Here is a 24,661-nt window from a genome sequence, read left to right on the forward strand (position 1 = left end):
GGGACAGTACAAGCTAAGGAGGGTTAGCTTAGGTAAGTACTTAGATGGAAGACCTTTAAAGCAGTGAGTTTCCAGGTTTGTTACCCCATACTATGGGCTACTTAACAAAAAACAAAAAAAGTGGCTATAAAACAGTCCACCTTCCTTCCCAGCCTCCCCAGTGCTTGGTTCTTAAAATGATCAAGAAGAGCTCTGTGGACCTCAGGTGATCCAAAGACTGTAGTTTGAGATCATCTCTTTCAACTCTGACTACCTAGTTTCTATAAGAAATAGTGTTGATGTTTCAGGAGGTTGACAACTTTTGAAGCAGCATGATTGTTAACGTAGAAAGCGTGGCACTTTACAAAATGAGCTTTTGTCAGGTCACTGCTCAAAAGCAGCTTACAATGAACAAAACTAAACTAAGGTTTAAAACAAGTAGGTGCTGGACAAAACTGGTGAGAAGATCAGCACAGGTAGCATTCTTGGAACACGCAGGTTTTCCCAAGTGGGGGTTTTAAGGAGGCCACTGAAGGCACTTGGTGTACAAGAGATGGAAAGCTGTTCAAGTGCAGGAAACAGTATGAAAGAAGGCACAAAGCAGGAAGGAGATGGAGTAAAATGGAATGCTGGGGAGAGCAGACGAAGAATACATGGATCAAGAAGCGGGAGAAGAAGAAATGAGAGCAGAGAAAGCTCATCTTGAAGTCTTGTCCTCTACTGGTTTTCATGACACAGTCCTCTTCTGCCTCCCTAATCAATCTTCAAAATCTCCCTTCTCTCCTCATTCTCCCTCCAACTTTCTGTGCGGGTTCTTGGTCCTCTTCTGCCTCTATGCCTTATTTCCAGGTAATCTCACCAGCAAACGCAAATTCAGATGCCATGTCTATGCTGACAACTCACAGATCTACCTCTACACTCCAGATCTGTCTGCTGTACAAACTAAAATCTCAGACCGTTATCTTGTGTCAGCTCAAGATGGCTAAAACACCTTCAAACCCCCAACCCTCCTTATTACCTCCTCTCTCGATTGTGGACAGAACCACCCTCCTGTCTGTCACTCAGATCCGTTATCAGGGCATCATTGACTCAGAGCTCTCTCTAAGTCCTCACATCCAGACTATGTCTACATCTTGCAGATTCTTTCTGTGTAAGATCTTTAAAAATCAAGCCTTTCTAATCCATTCCCACAGCTAAAGCTCTCATCCAGTCTCTCATAACCTCACATCTTGATTACTGTAACATCCTTTTCTCTGGCATCAACAAATGCAGTCTTGCACATAGCCATTCAGAATGCTGTTGCAAAGATAATATTCTAGTCCATTTATTTGGCTATGTCACCCCCTCTTTTCATCCCTCCATTGGCTTCCTCTCCTCTATTGTATCAAACCACTGTCTTCACTTTCAAGGCCATTCACAGTATACCTCCACCCTACCTATTGGCTCTCATTCAGTATCACGGGCCTATCAAAAGCAGGAGTTGGCACCATTATGATAAAGCTCCATAACCCACTTGTTAGATTTTCAACCTAGCACTTTTGGGCTTTTTTCCATGATGCACCTCGCTCTTGGGAGGAGCTCCCCATAAACATCTGCAAACCTAGTTCATTATCGTCCTCAAATCCTTCCTCAAAACTCTCCTTTGCCATGTCTACAAATAACTTGACAGTGGTTAGTTTCCTGGTGTGTTGAGACTCATGCTGAACAATACTGTCCCATTGCTTACTTCTACTACTCTGTCAGTACCTATCTGATGCCTCTAGTTTTGTACTTAGACTGTAAACTCTTTGTCTTTTTGTTCTGTTTGTACAGCACCTAGCACAATGAGGTCCTGGTTCATGATTAGGGTTCCTAAGCAGTACGGTACTACAGATAATATAATGAGATTAAACAAGCAAAGAGATGATACTGTGTATGGTCTTCAAGGAGAGGCAATAGGCTGAATTTGATGCAACAAACTACAAAACTTTTTACAGGCTTCTTCAGGCGGGGATCAATGTGGTTAGAGTTGCAGTACAAGAAGATGAATTTTGCAGTAGTATATTGGACAGGCTTCATTGAAAAGAACTGTATTATAGTAACAAGTTTCTTAGATTTCGAGTTCCTTGAAACAGAGACCATCACTCTTGAGTGCTTAGAAAACCTCTAGCACATGGTGCCAATTATGATAAATGAACAGTAACGGAGAGTTCAGAGAGGCAGTGGTCACACTCGTTACAACAAGAAATGGTCACTGCTGGTTTTATCAATACGGATGGGCAAGGAAAGAGGTGTATCATGTTGATGTTACAGAGAAAGAGAGAGAACACTGCCTGGGTATGAAGGGAGAAGGACAGAGTGAAAAAGGTCACTGGGAGATGAGAATAGTATAGCTGTCAAAATGGAGATGGAAGAGGGAGTAGGGAAAGAGATGAGAAGTGCAGTTTAGATAAACTAGGTTGAATTAATATCTTGTGTTTAAGGTATGTTTGTACCTGATAAGTTTGGCCAATTGAATTGAGATAGTGGTGGTACATTCAGAAAGAAGTGTCAGAGAGAGATGGAGATGTGTGGCTAGACTGGGATGGAAGCTGGGGACAAGAAGAGCGATAGATACGGAAGCAAGCTGCAAGAGGACATAGCTGAAATTATGGAAGCAGAGTGTTGATGGAGAAGAAGAGGGTAGATGGAGAAGAGATGACCAAGGTTGGACCACTGAATGATGACATGGAAAAGGAGGGGGGAAAACAAGTTGTCACCAGAAATGGCCCTGAAGGAAAGGTCAAGCAGAAGACCTAGGAGCACACAGCTGAATAACCCCAGGGATTGGGGAGAGGGGAAGAACAACTGATAATATTGTAAGTAGCTAACCAACAAAGTACATCATGAACAGCTATGATTCTTTGATTCTGCTAGGGAGTCACTAGTGACCTTGATAAGAGTGATTTTTGGAACAGAGAAGTAAAAATCCAGATGAGAAAGGGATCAAGACACAAGCTGAAGGAAACCTGGACAGCAGAAATAGGCAGCTGGTGGGAAATCAGGAAAAAGATTTTTTCCAGGATGAAGAACAACAGCATGGATGTAAACTATGGAGAGATTACAGAAAAGAGCGAGAGAGAGAGAGACCCACAGAAGAGCAGGAGAACAGGACGACACTTGGCACTTCCCGGGATTTGGGCCCCACACCTTAGGCGCCTTTTTAATTTTTTTTTTAAACTTACCCGGCACCTATGCGCAGGGTGGTGGTCCGGGTCTTCGGCAGCATTTCGGAGGCAGCGAAGGGTGGGAGGGTGGGGGGGAGGGCGCTCCGGGTCTTCGGTAGCATTTCGGTGGCGGGGGGTCCTTCGGTGCTGCGGAAACCCGGAGCAGACCCCCCGCGGCCGAAGCCCTAGACTGCCGCCAGGTATTTGAATTGGGCCCCGCAGTTCATAAAGCCGGCCCTGCTTGGCAGCAAGGGATGGAGCTGGGTGGGCAGACAAAGAAGTTGGAGATGGACAAGGGAAGGAAACCTCAGAGTTGGACACTGGAGTGAAGGAGGACAGAGTAGAAAGTAGGGATAAGGGAGTATGAAGCTAAGATTACCTCATTTAATAAAATAGCAAAATGGTAAAGTCAAGGGCACTTGCATGCTACAGGAATAGACAACATTCCATTGGCTAGTACCTATGCATTAGAAAGTGTGGTTACCATAAGTCCCTGAGCAATCTTCCCATCCCACTTACCCTCTCTTTAAAAGAGTTCTGCAAAAGGAGTCCCATGAAATAGGAAATGTAAATGGATGCTAATGCAGCAGGAAAGCTGATTACTGCCAGAAAGACACATTCCAGAATTTGGCATCTATAGCCTGAAGCTCCAAACACACCCTATGGGTGGCTGGTGGTGTTGACTCCAAAGGAGTAAGCAGAGTGTGTTTAGATCTGCAATTATATACATAACATATTTGCTTACCAACTACACTGCAATTTAGAAAAGACCAGTATAACATAAGTCAGTTATGTGGGAGTAAGATCATATGCTAGGACAAATATACAGAATTCCATGAATACAGAGACTGAACAGCGTAGGGGCGTAGTGGTGCAATACAAAGTATTTAACCTTGAGATCACTGAAAATACTACTTAGCAGTTATCTGATGACTCTTCAGTGTCTTATGTGAAATCATCAGTCCAGTTCCTAACGGACCTTCATTACATTTCCTTTCTCTGAGTTAAAAGGGCCACAGATCCAACCCTCCCTTGGTTTTGAGTATTTTGTTGGGCAGTAGGGTAAAAAGTCTTATTTGGTTCATTCAAATGAGTACATAAAGTAATACTGTGCAGTAGGAATGAACAGTTTGTTGCTGTGGGAAAATAATGCAGAAGAAGCTTTGAACTATGCAGGATTAAAGTATTTAGTATAATCATCTTAATTCAGCATTCCGATGCTTCCCTTTTATAACTATATATTACTGACAATACCAAGTGTATAGGAGGTTGAAAGTATTTTAGATCCAAAATGACAGAGAGGAAAGTATGTTTTGCACATTATAATGCTATTGGTTTAAAAAGCATATAGTTTTTTTTAAGCTACGTTTGCACTCCATGAGTTTGACAAGAGTCATCAATTGCTCGTCTCAACTACTGGCTTCTTAATACAGTATTTGCACTTACACACTTGCAGGATCTCAAAGCACTTTACGAGGTGGGATTTTCCATTATCTTACATAAAAAGAAAAGAAAAAAGACTCTATAGTTACATAACATGTCTCAGGTCACAGAGCAGGTCAGTGACAGACAACAAACAAACAAGATCTGATTCTTTGCCAGCTTCTAACCTTTAAGTTGTGCTTCCTTCTAAGCCAAAGAACCAGCCAGGGGCCACGTAAAATAAAAGCTAAATAACTAGATGAGCAAATCTGGTTCAGATACACAACCTGAAACTTTGTCAAAAATTGGAATGAAATCAAAAACGTAGAAAGTTCAAAAAAGTTTGATGGGTTTTCTGCCTTCAACAGTCATAGTAGAAAATGCTGAAAAACTGTAACCTAGACCATTGCCATGATATTACATGACCTGGTGAAGTCCAACACTACTAGAAAGCTCATGAGAAATTTTGATCTTTTCAGAACCAGAAACACTTGTGGTTTGCCAATCACTAAATGTAAGACGACTCCTCAAGTTCTTAGCTATTAAATTGTTGTTGTGATTTAAAACAGCCTACAGACTAGACACATGAATGTTCCCATTCTGCAAAGGGTCACCAAAAAGTTTCATAAGTTAAAAAAAAACAACCCACAGGTAAATATAGACTTCTGTTGAGGTTAATTCTAAAATTTAACCAAAGAGGAGAATGCAGACCAAGATTTAAAAAAAAAAAATAAAAAATCCATGTTCACGTTGCAGGAAAATGAAATTGGATGTTGTCTCAAAACAGTAGTTTAACATACACTAAGTTAATTTTTCCCTGCTCTTTGCTGGCATCTCTCTAAAAATAAAGATTGACATTAGCTAGCAATAGCTCATCTTCATCTGAGAGAGAGAGAGAGAGAGAGAACACGAGAACAGTTATCTACCCCATAGCAACTAGCGTTAGAGAGGTGTTGTCCACTCAGACTCTATTCTTGGTATGCGTGAGCTCTGTGTACACAAGATTGGATTCTTTTGGTCAGCAGTGTCTATTGGGACTGCACCTGCCCCATAGAGGTCCTCATGCCTCCTCCATCTGAAGGTATAAAGGATATAGCAGACCCAACCCTTCCTCAGTTCCTTCACCAATATATCAGAGGGCTAGTCGTGTTAGTCTGGATCTGTAAAAGCTGCAAGGAATCCTGTGGCACCTTACAGACTAACAGACGTTTTGGAGCATGAGCTTTTGTGGGTGAATACCCACTTCGTCAGATGCTTTCACCAATATAGAACTTCAGAGCAGGAGGAATCCATAGTAATGGGGAAGGAGAGTGGTTAATAGAATCCATGTGGACAGCACATCTCAATAAACCACAGATGATGTAAAGTAAGCAACCATTCTTCTCCAGAGTAACTGTTCACATGGATTCCATCCTTGATGACTAACAAGCAGTTATTCTTCTACTTGGAGGTGAGTACTAGGAGCAGATGAATAAAACAATGAATGCAGGACAGTCCTATGAAATGGATACCTGATTTGGAAGCTTCTACCAAACAGTAGTGTTGGTAAGTGTGTAAACTGAGCTTCACAGAGCTTCTGTCTGCAGTAGAGATTTCAGAAAGAGAGACATTCTTCAATGGGCAGAAGAGGCGGCTTGCACTCTAGTGAGGAGAGCTCTAACATGGCTAGATGGATTTAACTCAGCTAACTCAGAACATGCTCTTCTACAGCTGAAGATCCACTTAGATAATGTGTGTTAAGATATGGATTGCCTCATAATGATCAGCAAAGCCCACAGACAGTCTGGACGGATTTCTGATTAACTTTGTCCCTCAGGCAGCGCTCTTACTACATGAAGTATGTGATGTTTAGCATCGCCTGGGGTTGAATGAGGCTTGGGAAAGAAAACTGGGAGATGAATGGATAGGTTCATATGGAATTTTCAAAACTTGGGACAGAAACTTAGGGTCCCTTATGAAACACTGTATAAGGAGAACCTGCTGTGAGAGACTGAATCTCCCCTACCTTCTTAGCTGATGTCACAGCTACTAAAAAGATAGTATTCATCAAAAAATGGTACAGGGAACAGGTTAAGAGCACAGAGGGAGGTGGAATCCATCAATCTTGTGAGTATTATTTTGAGATCCCAAGAGGAACGTGTCTTCTGAATTGAGGGGGGGAAACATGAATAAGGCCCTTAAGGAATATTGCCACTGTAGGATGAGAAAATACTGTGTTGCCTTGGATAAGATGGCAGTGTGCAGATATTGCTACTAGCTGAACCCTTATGGAACCAACAGAAAGTGCAAATTGTTTCAGAGCTAGGAAATAGTCCAATAATACTGAAATCGGTGATGTCCAGGGAGACAGCTGGTGTTAAGATACCCAAATAGAAAACTTCTTCCATTTAGCTTTAAGTCAAATCAGGCTGAGGGTATCCTGTTTTGGAACAGAATGTTTCTGAACCTCAGTTGAAGAGCTTCTTCAATGGATGTCAACCAGCCAACATCCAGGATGTCAGATATAAGGAAGTTGGGACGAGGTGTAGGATCTGACAGTTGTTCTAAGAGACTGATGCAGTGGAGAATTGTGTTAAAAGATTCATCATCAGATCTGAATACCAGAACTTCTTGGCCCATGCTGCGATTATCAATCATCAGTCCTTTATCTTGCCACAGTTTCCACAGAAACCTTTGTATCCTGGAGACTGGCGGAAAGGCAGATATCAATCCAGTGTCCAGTGGGTGAGAAAGGTATCCAGCAGAGATCCTAGGCTTGCCTCCTCCGAACACAATGCCTCACACTTCTTGTTCTGGTCTATGGCAAACAGGTCTATTTCTGGAAGGCCTAACTTCTGAAAAAGTTTTGTAGGATTGCATCTTTGACAGCCCACTTGTGGTTGTCCAAGAACTGTCTGCATATTTGATCTACCCATGGTGCTCTGATGGCTGGGAAGATACAGAGAGCCACCAATGCAATTTGGACGTGAATGCACCAATTCCAGCACCACATGGCCTCCTGATAGGGCAGAAAAGATCTTTCTCACTCTTGCCTGTGGGAATAATGCTAGCTGTCATGCTGTCTATCACCACTTGTATTGTGAATACCTAGAGACTGGCAACTGGCTAGAGATACAGGACATTTATGGGAGGCAAATTTCATGAGGGGACCATAGGCCTTGGCTTTCAAATCATCTAGATGCATCCCCGATGCCTGAATAGAAGCATCCATCACGAGAGTCTTGGTAAGTACAGGTGCAGCGAAGAGTACTCTGTTGCACACTGGAAGAGGATCTTTCCATCGACTAACGAGAGGACTTCTTGTGGGTCTGAGACCACTGTGTCTGTGCAGTGTCTGCTGGGTAAATACACTGATTTCAACCACTTCTATATGGAGATTGGTGAAGTCTGGCAAACTGCAACACATAGGTGCACGAGTCCATGTGTCCTAGAAGTCAGAGACATGCTCTCAACGTTTTTGGGTGAGCTTGAAACTAGTTGATGGAGTTTACTATTGTCTGACATTTTCCTGTGGAAGGTAAGCATTTGCTGATCTGAAGTTTAAACCTACTACCATGAAGTCTATACTCTGAGTTGGAGTCAATATAGATTTTTCTTCTCTGTTGACTTTGGGGCTCAGCAAAGCAAAGAATTTGAGAGTTACCTGAATCAAGTTGTTCACCTGTTGGGGTGATTTTCCTCAGGTTAGTAAACTGTCAAGGTATTGATAGGCCTGAATTCCTTGTAGTCTTGGATGAGCTGCCATGATTGCCAAGTACTTGGTGGATAACCTTGCTGTGGAAAAACACAAAAGGCAGGGATCCTGTACTGGTAGCATAAAGTTTTTAACAGGCATCTGAAGTATTTCCTGAGGGCTAGACGGATTAAAGTAAGGAAACGGGTATCTTGTAGGTTGAGAGCCATAAACCAGTCCAGATGCTCTAACAAGAAAATTGTGGAGGCTGGATTGACCTCTGAACTTGAAATGTTGGATAATGATGTTGAGACGCTAAAGGTCCAGGATGGGCCACCAATTCCCTTTCTTCTTCTTTAGGATCAGAAAGTAATGAGGCTAAAAATCCCTGCCCTGAAATGTAAGGGCACCTACTCCACTGCTCCTAAATGTAGAAGGGAATCCACTTTTTGTTTTAACGCTCTTGTGAGAAAGGTCCCTAAAAAGGGACAGGAGGAAAGAGATGAGAAGCGACTGGAACTGGATAGCATATCCCTTGTCTACAATCTCCAGGACCCCACCGCCTGAAGCAATCCCAGTCCACGCTCCCCCAAAATAAGAAGCAGTTGCCAAAGAGTAAGCAGTTAGAATGGGGGAAAAAATCCTGTGGTGATTCTATCAGGCTCTCTACATTAGCATCTAATCTGGTGCTGCTGGGAGCCCTAGACTGTGGGGCAGAAGAGGCCCACATATGGTGGAATCTGTGTCTTCCTCAGTGGCTCTAGGCGCCTCTCTAGCTGATAATATTGAGCAAAGGTGCACTGTCTGAAGGATAACTGCTGGCATGTTTGCTTCCTCCTTGAGACTGGAACCTAAAGGCCCAAAGAGTGTAGAGTCGCCCTTGATTCTTAAGGAACAAAGGATCTGATCCTTTCCAGAGTTAAAGTTTGTTACCTTCAAATGGGGGGGCGGGGGTCATCTCAATTGTGTGGATCTCCCTGGGGAACTCCGAAGTCTGAAGCCATGATGACCATTGTTACTGTTGTGGCCATAGTAACTGCAGCCCTGTCAGACACATCAAGCATAACCTGCTACACAGTGCAGGCAGTCAGCTGAACTCTGCCATAATAGTTTTCATCTTTTCCTGGTGTTTGGGAGCTTGTCTTTAAACAAACAACTTATCCCAATTTACATAGGTCACATCTGGAGAGGAGAGTCTGGTGATTCACCGCCTGTAGCTGGATGCCAGCTGATGAATACACCTTCCATCCAAAAAGAGTTCCAATTTCTTCAGGCCCTTCTTTCTTCACATGGGTTTCTGAGGTCCTTGTTGTTTTGACCTCTCCTGAATAGGAGCCACTACAAGACAACCAAGTGCTGAATGTGAGCAAAAATATTCGAATCCCTGGCAAAGAACCTGGTACCTCCTGTCAGCTCATTTCAGAATGGCTGGAATGGATGATTGCGCGTGTCATATGTTTTTCACTGGCCTCAAGAGTTGCTCATTTATGGGCATGGTGTGGAAGCATATAGAATCTCCAAGAGTTTGATATTATTTTTCTTTAACTACCTCCAGGGGTATACCCAGGGTCTCTGCCATGTGCATTATGAAATCCTGGAACACCCTGAATTCATTCACTGAGGCAGATGTGGTCATTGCCTCATCTGGGAAAGGAGGCGGAGATTACAAAAGGGATAGTTTTTCCTTCTCCTTGCAGCTGATGCTTTTCCTCACTTTCCTTCTCCTTCCTGTCTAGCATCTGAGGCTGTACCAGCTGCTTTTTTGAAATAGTTAACTCTCTCTGTGGGGAGGGTGATCTAGTCTGAGGGTACGTCTACACTACCTGCCGGATCAGTGGGTAGTGATTGATCTATCGGGGATCGATTTATCATGTCTAGTGTAGACGCAATAAAATCAATCCCCGATCGTTCTGCCGTCGACTCTGGAACTCCACCTCGGTGAGAGGTGGGGAGCAGCAGTAGTCGACTCGCCGCCGTCCTCACGGCCAGATAAATCGACCTAAGATATGCCAACTTCAGCTACGAGAGTTGTGTATCTTAGGTCGACAACACCCCCTCGCCCCCAGTGTAGACCTAGCCTTAGAGACAGTGGATAGTGCAGGTTTTCTGGAGTACTGTTGTGCCACAGGCATCCAACAGGGCCTTAGATAGTAAGGATATGAATACTGAAGTGAAGAAAACCTGGAGGGTAGCAGGAGAGCTATGAGCACTATATCTTTTCTTGATACCTATCATTGAATCTCTTCCCATCTCTCACTATACTACCTAGGAAGAGGTGGGAGACTAGTCCCAACTATGCCCAGCGGAGGAGGAGAAAAAGGTGTATTCTTCCTCCCCCCACCATAAGCTATATTGGGAGGACCTTGTGCCCGCATGGAGAAGTCACTACTGGAGACAGGATGCCTCTTTAACCTGACATACAGAAGATTTATAAGAAAAAAAAAAAAGCAAGCAAGCAAGCAAGCAAGCAAGCAAGCAAGCTAGTGCTTTCGATACCACCACCCTCAATCTCTCAAGGAGAGATGACTGATACTGGGCCCACAGTAAGTCACTCTGTGCTGTGTATGGTTTAGATACCAAGATAGCTGGTGCTGAGATACTAGGTACCACAAGACATTGTTCCAAAGCTCCAAGTATTGAAGCATTCTTTGTCAGCGCTCCTGGTACCAATGCACTCTGTGCTGGGGTCTGTATCAAGAGAAGCACAGTCCACCAATTTAATGGGTACTGTATGTGCTCTCCTTGCAGTTGGATGGAGGCACTGGCTGATGCCTTTGCAGGCTTCTGGCCCTTAGAAGATTGTACATGAGACAAATCGTGTCTGATGACTCTCATGTCTCAATCTGCTAGGTGCCAGAGATGGTGACCTGTGCTTGGCTCATCCCTGGAGCAACGCTTCTTTCTGTCGCTGTCAGAGGATAGAAATACCAAGATAGTGGCAGATGAGCAGGGCCTTTGAGGAGATGGGGTTACTCAGGCTGGAATCTCGGCTCTCTGAAGCAATACAGGTATGTGCAAAAAACCAAAACCATCTTGTGGCAGCAAGTCTCAGAGCTTGGGTCAACCGAGTAGGCTCATGCTATGGGGCCAAAAATAGCAGTGTAGGTAGGGTGTTTCCACTTGGGCTGGAGCCCAAAATCTGAGGCCTACCTTCCCTTGTTTGGTTTCGGAGCCCAGGCTCCAGCCTAAGCAAGAACACATACACTTCTATATTTTGCCCTGTAGCACAAACCCCATGAGCCTGACTCATTTGACCCAGGCTTTGAGACTCATTGCTGTGTTTTTTATTTTGTTTTGTTTGCAATGTAGATGTACCCTAAGGGAGTGACTATATGAGTAAGGCCTGGCTGTAGCCTTCCTCTCGATGTTCAAGGAAACTTGCATTGATCTGTCAAGGAGGAACAACTTCACATGAGCTTCCCTGGGTTCGAGTGAGTTTTGAGAAGAATGACATGCCAACATTGCTATTGGATGTGTCTCTCGTCTAGGCAAAATAGGAGCATCAGTAGCCATCAGGCATAGAAGCATAACGCAAGAGACAGGTCCTGAATCTTGGAGATTTAGCTTCTGCCCTGTTGCTAGTACATGTCTACAGGGTGAAAGTAGGATCTATCCTAATTGAAGATTACTTAAAAAGCAATAAGTATTTAGCCAATAAGCTATTAACGATACAACTAATTAAATAAAATAACTAGTTAGGAATCTAGCCAACTAATAGTGTGCAAAGAAAGGATGGACACTGCACAGCTTCCATCTCACAGCTATAGGCAATAAGTAAGAACCAAAGGATGGCTGGGCTTTATGCCCTTAGGTGGAGGGGCTGGGGAAGAAGGACGTATGAGGGTATTGCAGGTCCAAGCTTGGCCACAGGCACTGCTGGCCAAAAAAATCTGATCTTGCGCGCATGTAAGCCTAGAGTGGAATCCACATGGAAAATCATTCAGAGAAGATCTGTTGAACCATGTCAGTTTCATGGTTTATTTTGGGGAGGTGTGAAACTGGTACCATGTGCCTCCAATAATAAAACAAAAACACAGGGCATTTAATAAATAAGGTCCACATTTTTACAAGAATTATGCCTTCTTTCTGTTCATTTCTGTTTTCTACCTTAGCCAAAGTAGAGATCAACAGTAACACAACTTCAAGTTCTGGAATTTTGCCACAAAAAACTGCTAATCCAAGGGACCAGTTATATATGTAAAGTTGAATGTCAGGTTCTTGTCAACTGCTGGGGCTAGAATTTAATGTAGTGTATCACTGGAAAGTTTATATTCCCAACTCACCAATAAATATAAAATTAACAAGTGTGCTGGAAGACTGAGGTATCTGACCTTAAATAAAAATAAAAGTCACATCATGATTACCATCTTATCACCTCACAGCTCTTGACTTGACTTCCAAACTGATTTAGTAATTGCTCTTTTGAGGCTGCCAGTGCTAAAATTTGTGTTTTAAAAACTTTCTAGAAGTGGCTGTGAATCCCCACTATCAAGTATCAGAGGGGTAGCCGTGGATCTGTAAAAGCAGCAGAGTCCTGTGGCACATTATAGACTAACAGACGTATTGGAGCATAAGCTTTTGTGGGTGAATACCCACTTCACTGGATGCATGGGTATTCACCCACAAAAGCTCATGCTCCAATACGTCTATTAGTCTATAAGGTGCCACAGGACTCTGCTGTTTTTACACTATCAAGTAGTTTAATCTGTGTAACTCACTCATCTACTGGTTCAAGAAACATGGACTACTGAAACAAAACAACACAACACAACAAAAAAATTGCAGACTTGAAACAAAAAAGGTTATCACAATGACATGAAACAAGCAGCTGTTACCTAGGGGTTGTGTGTGTGTGTTTTTTTTTAAGTCAGTATTTGTTATTACATTTTAAATTTATTAAATTCCTGATTCTAACATAGGCAGCTGCCATTCCCACTTTCATAAAGTGTCACAATGGCACATTGAACTGAGAGGAGAAAAGATTAACCTGAAATTCTGTCCCACCATATGATTTTTTATTTTGTTCACTGAAATTCGCTGGACCAGCATATTGCCTCTAACTTGGAAACAGTAGCTGCATATATTAGCAGAAATGGCTTCTCAAATTTCCTAGAAGAGCAAAACAAGAGGAGAGCAACTATTTCTTTAAAGTTTCCATGACTTTATCAACAGCCTGATTCCGAGACATGCTTAATTGTCCCAGCTCCACTTTATATGGTTGTTCTGCACTTCCCTAAGAGAGGTTCCCAACAGGGCTAGAACCAGTTTTGCAGACCACTACAAATGCTTTCTGGGTTAAACTTTTCTATACACTGTTCCTGGACCAGGAGAAAAATTTTCAGTTCTTCTTGGATGAATCACACTGCTTGTATTGCTTTTGCCCCTTCATGATGTTTCGGTCTCCCCCTCCTCATACACACAAGAAGTAGTGCTCCTTGTTCTGAAAAGAAGTGCCCTATCAAGTGGGCTAAACTTTTTATTTTCTGTTTTTTTCTTTCTTTCCATAAGTATTCTCTTCGGTCTCTCTCTTGGTGCCTTTAGTATGTATTATAATACTATTGTCACACTAAGACTATAAGCTATATTGCATTAGCAGAGGGAGGGGGGAAAAAGTGGCATTGCAGTGAATTGTATGCTCAAAACAGAACCCTACGCTTTAAAATGGACTGTATGTTATAAAAAAGGGAAGTACAGCTACAGAATCTGAAGATTAAAAAAAAAAGATTAAAGCAAAGAGCTTAAACTGCTAAATGGTTTAACTGCATAATTGTTCCAAGGGTTCTATTATTGTTATTGAACTAGATGAACGGTAGGTGTGAAGTGTGACTCTTTAAAGCAGTCATGTGACAGGGCTGTGATCAGGAAATATGGTAATTTGCAATGTAGAGGGAACTCTATCAAAGCAGAAGCAGTAAACTGACTTGTGCAGTGAATGCACATTTATAGAACTTGTGAAATGCCCCAATTATACCTGTGATTTAAACAGGAGGGATATGATAACACCAACAAGAAATACTATAGCAGAGATGCTTGAATAGCCCAGCTGTGATGTTCTGTATAGAACTGGTCAAAAAAAAAAAAATTTAGTCAATGATTTACTGACAAAAAAATGCCCTTTTGCAAAAATTTTCAGTTTTACTGCAGAATTTTCATTTTCTCTGACTGTCCAGCTCCTGGAACTTGTGGCTCAGGTGCACTGTGCAGCCAGAGTTTTTTGGTTTTACCAAAGCTGATTTTTTTCTTGAAATCCCTTCCTGTGACAAAATTCATGTTTTGATGTTTCATCCCAGTTCAGGACAAAAATGTTGCCTAAACTGAAATGTTCTGTGGAAAGGAATTCCCATTTCTTGGCCAGCTTTAATTATGACCACCACTTTTGTGCATAGCTCCTTTTTTCTGACTTTGAGGTGCGACTTTTTATTTCTTTATCTGTTAGAGTGAGGAATTCAAATCTTGCCCATGTAAAGCTCACCAAGAGTATGTTCAGTGCTCTTAAAAAAAAAAAAAAAAAAAAAGACAAATAGACCCCACCTCTGCGATGGATCTTTACTCCATTGACATCATATAATTTGTCTGTGGATGTGAAAAACTAATAGCACTATTTAATACTCATGATCTACCGGGACCCCGAACTCACTAGAGTATAATTGGGGATATAAAAGAATATTTAGGATTCCACAGATAATTGCAATGGTTTTAAAAATACAAATGATCTAATAAGGTTTTAAGTTAGTGCTATTAGACACAGGTTACAATCTTAACTGTATTTTAAAACTGTGTTGTTTGGGATTACATGTTGACAGTGTGGGAAAGTAAATGTTGCTCAAAATTCTGTTTTCAATTGTATGTACATTTGTAACCATGTCATTAGATTTTTCATATATGAAGTCAGAGAAAACGAGTGCATATTAATGAACTTTATGCAAGGGTTAAGAACATCTGCCTTGGTGCCAACTTTATTTCAGGCCATAAACAAAGGGATTTGTCAAGATATGTCTTTAGTCTGAGGTGTACGGTAGGAGAGGAAGAAAGATCAACCTGCCACCTCCTACCTACTCAGAAACACCAAGCTCATTTTAAAGCAAAGGACAAATGTAACATTTTGAGAATAGAGCCCCATAATGTCTAAGCACAAAACTAAATCAATGAATGGCAAAATACATGAAATGCAATCTTTACAATTACCTGGAGTCAGGGTATTTAGTAAGCGTGGCCAAGCTGCTGGTGTACATGTGCCCACCCACATCAATATGAACCGGTGCGTTGGATTTTGTGAGCTGTGCTGGAGTGGGGATGCCTTGATTGTTCAATGGAGATGCAGGGGATCTAGTGATCAGAGGTCTTGACATATTTGGCCGGCTGTCCTGTAAAGAGACAGACATGAGTCAGGAATTTCCTTAAGGCTGCCTGGCTTTCCCAAAGACACAGATGCCCAGTGAACAGTGAATAGACACCTATCACTAATCTCATCTTCAGCCTGCAACTTTAATTTTATTACATCAGAGACTGGAATTAAGTTTTTTCTTTAAAAATATCAGTTCAACTTTTAAACTTAAATATAGTTATGCTGAATAAAGTATAATTATAAAACCCACTAAAAAAGACATGAAACCATTAGTGTTGAATAAAAAAGGTTGTTTCTGAATACTATTCATTATAAAACTATTCCACAAAAAATAGGAATACTCACTTATTTAAGAGCTATGCTAATAGTTTATATCCTTTCTGACTCCTTTAAAACAATACACACTTTTTAAAATTAAAAAGCACACAGGATTTGGGTTTCTTTCCAAATCCCACTCATTGCTATGTAGTTAACGACAGATAAATACAAACCCTCAGCTCTTCCATTCTGCAAAGGCTTCTCTTGAATTTCCAATCCACATATCACGAAAACAAAAGAGGAAACACCTGGACTAGCCAACTGTTCATGTACTGTAAAACAATGGGCACCGACAGCCTTTGAGAAAGACATTTTCCATTAAAAATTATACTATAATGACAAGTGCCCCTATGTGCCCAAAACAGACTGCTGTTCTGAGCAGCTTCCCAATCCAAAGCAAGCTCTGAAAGTAGAACAGAAACAGATGCTGATGAAACAAACTTTTAGTCAGAGGAGGAATAAGTGCAGTGCAATCTGTGCATGCAATAGGGTGGGGCAGGGTGAAGTGCTTTGCAGAAGCCAGTAAGGCAGGCTATTTTCAAAGCTCTGGGATTCAAACAGAAACTCGGTCTAGATTTGTTTTGAGACAATTTCACTTCTCACCTACAGACAGGATACATTTTCAGTGGAATCCTATTAATACATGCCGAGAACTAGTAATTATTGAATTTTTCATTTAAAAAAATAAGCAAAATAGTGAGAAATCAAAAAACATGCTTTATTCCTTTGGCAAGTCATTTAGTTGTAAAAGATAATGGATTCTTAGTATGATATTAAGTCTTTGAGAAGCAGGGAGAAAATACAGCTGAGTGCAAGAATTATGGGGCATTCAGATTAATGAGGTTCTTTGTGTTTAAAAAAATTTATAAATGTTTACACTGCTCTTAAAGACAAACTATAAAGGCAGCGTGAGGTAGATACTTGTTTAACTGAATTAATGTAGTAGCCACTGTTGCCAATAAATTCAAACACAAGGCTTCTATAAACCATAATATATTCAAACAACTAATTTTCTCTTTCATACATAAAATTGAACTTGGGTCAAATATAGACAAGAGGGGAGGGGATGGAGTAAAAAGTCTGGCTAATTTTTGCTCATAAAATACACCTTAACATTTGCAGAACATCAATTTAAGAACTAGAATTTCTTGAGGACCTGCTTGGGGCAGAACGAAGACGAGTCCTGACAAGATACTAGATATACTCGCTACACAAAACCCTGGCATCTACTATAAATGTGGTGTGGCACAACCACCACCCCAAGATCTGCATAACGAGATTGGGTTAAAAGTATTCAAAATAAAAAAGGCTACAGGAAAGTAGGTGGAGAAGTGACAGGAAAAGGAAAATGCAAAAAATGACACAAACTGGAAATAAGTGTGATAATTAATAGCCAAGACAGGAGTGAAGAAAAGCACATTAAGTAAGAGCTTTAAAAATTAACTAGAAAAGGTGATTAAAACCAAAAACAAATTCTGTGAGGTGAATGCAATGCACTATATTACCTCCCTTACTAGTATCTTTTTTTGTCCAACACACATTCCTCTTACAATTTAGCACACTGCAGCTCCATGGAGTCTGAAATAGTTTTTCAATTGGACATATCATACTACATATCCTGCCTCGGGGTCTTCAGGAGAAAATGAACAGATTTGCAGGGTTAATAATGTAGTTAGACTGGGACCTCATTCAGCATAACTGTGATAGTGCAAGGTGTACAAATCGTAAAAAAAAAAGGTACAGCATAACAGACCATTGCCAGGGTGGTAGATTAGAATGTGGAATTACCACAGTTTTTAGTTAAGTCACAAGAGGAATGAAAGTGGTTTCCAGGCGTAAGCTATAACCAATTAGGCTATCATTCACAAATAACTTTTACCTTAAAATTCCATGAAATAAAGATGTTTTCCTACAAAACTTTGCAATCCTGTTTAACTCTAGAGCATTCTTCCTTTCAAGCCACGTGAATCTGTTGTTCTTGAAGAAAAAATGCCCATAAATCACAAAATTTAGGTGCTAAATAGAACAAGGTTAAAATTTACTCCACCCTTAGCTTATTGTTTGGCACATCTCACTGACGTTTAGTTAGCTATAGTTTTAGGGCCACTCTGGAAGAGGACAATATGACTTGCAGTATGGTGGTGCCTAGAGAACTTAAATCAGGATGGGTTCCCATTGTGCTACATGCCACAATAAAACGTTTATAATCTTAATAGGTAAAACCCTCAAGCATGACATGAAGCAACACCATCCAGAGGACAGAGCACAAGACTATTTTAATAACTGTTAAATTGTTCAGAATTAAAAGGGAAATCAGTGCATGCCATGGGAGAAATGAAGATGTAGATTTGATGACCAAGTGACCAGCCCCTTATAATAGTTCCCCAAGAAATACATTACTTGTACTGGGTTAGTATGAATGAGGAATTGAACAATGAAAGGCAAAGGGGTTGACTGGAAAAAATGTTCATAGCCAGAAATTGTTAATAAAAAGGAAATTATTGATCAAACAAGATGTTTAATTTGGTATTTGTATTGTGTTTGTGCACAATTACAATTCCCATTGTCTAACTGCTTACAAATACAATTGCATTTAAAAATAAAACACAAGAGGGGAAAAAACAAGCAGGTGGTAGAAAAGATCTGAGAACTCTGTGAGCCTGCCCCCACTTCTGTAGTCTCGTGTGGCTATTTCGGACACAATGGGGACACAATGGATGGAACAGTTACTGTTTTAAGACTGGGGATATTTGGACATTGTTCTTGAAGCAGGCAACAATTCGGTTTATAATACTGAGCCCATTCATTACAGGGGACACTGTTAAGCACAGCTATGGCTCCCCACAGACAGCAGCTCCCATATTTTTTTATTCTCTTGTCTTTCACTTTATTCTTGTTCCTTACAGTTTTTTCAATCCTGTTCTAAGTTTAAAAGCCAATGCATATTTCAATTATTTTGATTCACTGAAATATAGTTCAACATGTCTATTTCAGATACCTGTGAATTACTGATCAGCAGCAGAGTGTTTGAAGGGATTTGACTCCAGGCACATTTCAAATGGTGACATTGGCTCCTAAATCCAGAAACACTTTTTAACTGATATTGGGATCAAAAGCACTATGGAAGCCTAGAATGATAGGCAGATCAATTTTTTATAATTTAGCCAAGTTAAAAAAAATTGCAATTTACAGTGTGCCTTTAAAGACTGTGTTTGAGAACACTGAAATTAAAAATATTTAAAACAGTTAAGAGTGTTGCTGCTTCCTTGCTGAAATTTACAGGGGTCTTCTCAACAAAGGACACTAGGTTGTCCAAGAGCTCCACTAAACATGCTTAGACCTGCCCTTCTTTCTCCTCCTCTGTGCCCACTCCTGTCTGCCTATTCAACAATAGCCTAGGATGTGAAACCGTGCAATTTCTAATCTCCTCTCCTGGGACTTACAGAAGTTCTTGGCAGTAAAAAGTCTCTCTCTCAGGCAGGGGTTTGAGGAGTATATGGAAGGGAGTCCGTGGCTCCATCTTTCTTCTCCAATTCTTGCTGCTCCCCAACTCCAGAGGTTTTGAGAAAGAGAGATTTCCCTGGCCCAGATTCAGAAGCAGCAGCAGCCCTTTTGCAGGGATTAGGGAAGAGTGAAGTGAGCTACCCATCGGGGAAGTATATGAGAGTGATGTCAACATGCTGATACATGATAGAGGAAATGCAATTATCATCCATAAAACAGGGAAGAACTATACACAAAGATTGCCAAATGCACCAAGCTAAACCAACTGAAAGACACCGATCCCCCTCCATCTTGGATAATATGCACACGGAAGCATCATTTACCAGTTGACTGTAAACTCCTTTAAGCAGGAAACTGGAATTATTTTACTCAAGTCAGAAACAAAAATATTATGCATCTCACTGTTAAATACTGATAGAAACAGACTGAGGTAATTCACTGGGGGACAGACAGCTAGATATAAAATTCTAGCAGAACCACAGTAGGGATAGATTCACCATGTCATTTTGAGTATGCCAAACCTAGCTATAATCTAGGTAACATTACATATGTTCCACATATTCTTTGTAAACCTTTATTTTCAGGTCCCTCTGACTTCCTTGAAAATATCATTTGGCCTTCAGTTTCATAAATCTGAGACCTACAGTTGCACTGTCTTGCTGTTAAACACGAACATAGGTAACTTTTTTTTAATATTAACCAAGCAGACGATGTTGTCTCTTGTGGGAGAGCTCCACTTGCCAGTAGAGGAACAAAGACAGGAATGGATGGATGGACAGAGTGTTAAGGCTTCCCACCCTAATGGCTGATCTCCACCAGCCCTGGGCTCAGCGAGTCTTTGAGCAGCTCTTCTAGTTTATGCCAATGATATAATGAATCCTATGTAACAAAGCTCTGCTCTGCCATATTCCTCCCTGTCCATTTATTTCACTGGCAGACTCCTACTCCAGGGAAATTCCCTGCTGGCTATTTGTGGCCAGATTCCAGCCCTTTGCACCACAAAGAAGCAAGATATTTCAGAATCCAGCCCTAAGTTTCTTTCCATCTGCCATTTTTGTTTTCTTAACTGAAAGAAGTTTGAAGACTTTCAAATTAAGTTTTCCATGGACTTGGTCCTCATTCAAGATAGCTGACGCTGATCCTCTGAAGATGTCTCATTTACAAACAAAGCTGTGTTTGGAATTTGCACTAGACTGCACACAGAAGTCAGATTTTGCATGATCAAAGGCCATATGGTCAACAGAATTTTGTAGCTATTCTAGAGAAAGCAAAATGTAGATGTACCAAGCATAAGGTGCCAGAGTAAAGACCAACAAATCTGCTGTGACTATTCCAAGGATGTCTAAGTGGGGGAAGGACACCAGTAATTTCAAACCATTTATTCCATTAAAATGCTTATCTCCACTCTTAACTGGCTTCTACTGTTCTGATGTAAAACTGTGCTTTTGGAGAGATTGGGAGGATGTCTGATTTGCTTCATCAGTTTGATCCTTCTGTACTATACAAACTGCCTAATGCAATAGGTTTCAAGGAGTGTATATTCCCAATGATCTCAATTCAGCTGCCACCACCAGCAAGGTAAACGAAGATAAGATTCTGCCGGATACAGCAAGAGAGTCAACATATGTCAACAGATCTCTCATTCTAAATAGGGATACCACTGTATGAAACAGTTAATATTAAGTGCTTTAAAAAAGTTAGAGCCTCCAGAGAATATCACTTTCCGTATCAAAGAGCATCTAAGCTCCTGCCATTAGAAACAGCTTTCCTGTAAGTGAGAGAAATTACCTGAGTTTTATATGAAAGAAGATATACAAGAAGTTGTGTGCAACACGCTTTTAGGAGTTTTTCTGCTGACAATAGGACTGAAAGTACTGCATGCCTACTAAGGTCAAGAGAATTCTTTCCTGGGTGCTGGCTAGTGAGTCTTGCTCACATGCTCAGGGTTTAACTGATTGCCTTATTTGGAGTCGGGAAGGAATTTTCCTCCAGGGCACATTGGCAGAGGCCCTGGAGGTCTTTCACTTTCCTCTGCAGCATGGGGCACAGGTCATTTGCTGGAAGATTCTCTGCAGCTTGAGGTCTTCAAACCACAATTTGAGGACTTCAATAACTCAGACACAGGTTAGGGGTTTGTTTTAGAAGTGGATGGGTGAGATTGTATGGCCTGCGTTGTGCAGGAGGTCAGACTAGATGATCATAATGGTCCCTTCTGACCTTAAAGTCAATGAATCTGAGTTAATTTTCCCTTCTAAGCACCTATCACTGATGTCAATGAGTGGCAGTGCTGATCTGAATATCTTGGACAACTGAACTTGTTGTAGCAGGTGCAACTTGCAATTACTTTAATAGATGCTGCACTTAGAAACATCAGGGCTGAATTTAATCCTTGGATTTTGGATGCTAGCATTATGTTGTCACTGCAGTAAGACAGTGGACAAAGATTAACAATATTAAAGCTTCAAGCTCCTCTTAAGAATCCCTTTTCACTCTGTATTTGGAAGAAAATAAAGCCCTTCCTCTTAAAACAAATTTTTTTTGAAGAATCCTTAAATCAAGGATTTAGATTCCCCTGATTTATCAACTCCAAGTGGAGATTCCTGCCCTAGCAAGAAGTTCCTATTCAATGTTCGTAGTGTCTTCACAAGCAGGGGAATAACAGTCTATTTCATTGATTTAAAAGGGAAGAATTAAAGGTCTTTCTGAGTTGTGTTTGTTCATCTTGAATTTCTAGAAAGATCACTAACTTCCTAAACATGGTGTCAAAATTTGATTAAATACTGGTCAGGCTATTCTTGTACTGAGCTTATGGTCTTAGCCTGTTACTGCTCACCAAGAGGATTAACAAATACCCAAAACAACAACAGCTACTAATTTTCCCCCTCTCCAAATTAAAATTCTCTTTCTTTGCTGGTACGTGAAGGAAGATTAATACCACTTATAAAAAAGTCATGTCTGAAGAGTTAGGCATGCCTATTTTAAAAATCCACCTCTGCTATAGAGAAGTCGTCTTCTGCGGAGACAAAGGAGACGAGGCAGTATCTTTTACTGGACAAACTTCTGTTGGTAAAAGAAAGAGAAGGCTTTCACTGAGGAAGAGCTCTGTGCAGCACAAAAGTTTGTCTCTTTCAGGAACAGAAGAAGCTGGTCCAATAGAATATATTGCCTCATCTACCTTGTCTCTCTCATATCCTGGAGCCAACACAGCTACAACACTGCAAACTTCTTCTAAAGAATCAGTTAACTGTTTATTTGAACAGGATTTTTTTTTTTAAAAATAAAAAACCCAGTAGTTTTTTGTTTTTTTTAAAAGCACAACAAAAATATATACAAATCAACTTTGCATGAGAAAATTTCTACTATAGTTTCTGGAGTACCTCCCCTTGGGAGTGTTCCAGAAGACTGTCTACCTCTTTACAAAGCGAGGCTAACACCCATTGTAAAACTGCCAGAGGCACATTAGATGTTTGTTCTCCCCCTAGCACTTTCAGCCTCAGAAGTAGAAGGAACACTGCCAGTTACATCTCTGCTGAGAAAGCACGAGATACAATTTCACCCTGGGAAAACTGCTGAATGGGGATGTTCTGGAGTGGCATAGGCCTTGCCTGCACAATCCAATGGCTCTTTTGAATCAGAGAGGCCTGAAACAGTGCTGATGAAAAACACAGCATCTCCCTTACAATCAATCAGGTTCCTGCTTCCCTCTGTACTTAAATATGTTTCGTTAATTTGCCCAGCAGTAGAAAGAGATCATTCTAACTCATTTATAGAATACGCATTTTTGGCAGCAGCAAACGAGACATTATCAAATGGAAGTCCATACAATTAAGAAAGGGATTAGCTGTACAGGAGAAACAGTGAAACTTACTATATAGAAAATGCTGTCAAATGCAAAAATTGACCATACTTGGGGGGGGGGGGAGTCTTTTAATGTTTCTTGTAACAATTGTTGGTAAAATCTTTTCAGACTGACATGCAATTTTAAGTGGATTATATCCTTTTAATACTCATGGGAATAAAAAAAATCATACAGAAAGATATTTCTAGCAATAATAATCCAATTACAGAACAACAGAAAGGAAAAAGAATGATCAGAAGTACAGGAAGAAGGTATTTATAATATACGTATTTTGAGGTGAAAAGATAAAACCAGTACCATGAGTAAGGAACTCCAATTCAGAATCTGGTGCAGAATTAAGGAACAGCAGTGTTGACGAACAAGCCTGTATTATAAACTACTCATACCAGCGTTAATACAACACTACTGTCCATGGCCAGAAAGTGTTCTCTGATGAGGGTTTTATTATTGTTTCTGGCACCACCAACCAGGTGATAGATAATGTATAAATATAAAGGAATGCATGATCTCTGTCCCAAAGGAAAATACACTACATGGATAAAAAGTGGTGGAAAGGGGATAAAACATAAGTAAAGTGATCAAGATATAGCAAAATCACCACCTTGACAACACTTCTTGTGTGTGTTTTTTTATTTATTTGAAGTTCTGGTTTGATTGCACAGTTTTGTAACTAGTAAGTGTGTTCTAAATTCAAACTGCATCTGTATGTTTTGATAGTTTGAAAAAAAGTTTTGTGTTAACCATGGGACAGTATTCCTGCCTTCATCCCTAAATGTACCACACATATGACTGTTAGGGATCGTTTGGGGAATAAAGCAGCAGGGGAGGATGAAATAGGGTAAAACATAGTTATTGGCTTACAGAACAGAATAATTCTGTGTTTGGCAAGAAGGAGACCATCTGGCATATGAACAAAGAATATTTTATATTTGGTTCATTTGAATCCATTATGTGTAAAAGATACGTTGAGATCCAAGGCTAAGAAATAGAGTTTTGATGATTACTGTTTTCTGATTTCTTTGAGTGGCTATATGAGCTGCCAAATGGGTATGTGTGTCACATAAGCTAATTTTAGCATTTTTGCCCACAAGGGTGGATGAACCACACATCCATATAACCATGCACTATATAAGGGGGCCAGTGCTGCCACCACTACCAGGCAGCTACTGCTGATCCCATGAAGCTGTGACCAGCTAACTAGTTTAAGGCAGAATTATCTGTCTGAAACTAACTTAGCTACCTAATAATGAGGCATCCTACTGAAAATGTCACAGGAAGCTCTTCCTACTCTGGGATGCTATTTGAGAAAGGCTTTTCGTTGATATCATAGCATGATATATCGTACACATTTTCTTGACAAGTGCAGACAACATTTT

The 24,661-nt window shown here is 40.7% G+C and overlaps 1 protein-coding gene across 3 annotated transcripts in view; it reads right to left on the bottom strand.

The window, feature by feature from the left end:
* Positions 1-24,661, bottom strand: part of KCTD1 (potassium channel tetramerization domain containing 1) — a 92,875-nt gene that overhangs the window by 36,464 nt on the left and 31,750 nt on the right. For 2 of the 3 annotated variants that reach the window (XM_030552959.1, XM_030552957.1), the window contains exon 2: positions 15,445-15,623. In XM_030552959.1, coding sequence (XP_030408819.1) covers positions 15,445-15,608 — 164 coding nt within the window. In that variant the 5' untranslated portion in view covers positions 15,609-15,623. Of the gene's footprint in view, positions 1-15,444; positions 15,624-16,095; positions 16,169-24,661 lie in introns of those variants that run through there. The other variant, XM_030552958.1, reaches the window with a different exon arrangement.

The sequence above is a fragment of the Gopherus evgoodei genome, chromosome 2, assembly GCF_007399415.2.
Source record: "Gopherus evgoodei ecotype Sinaloan lineage chromosome 2, rGopEvg1_v1.p, whole genome shotgun sequence".
In the NCBI taxonomy this organism is placed as follows: domain Eukaryota; kingdom Metazoa; phylum Chordata; order Testudines; family Testudinidae; genus Gopherus; species Gopherus evgoodei.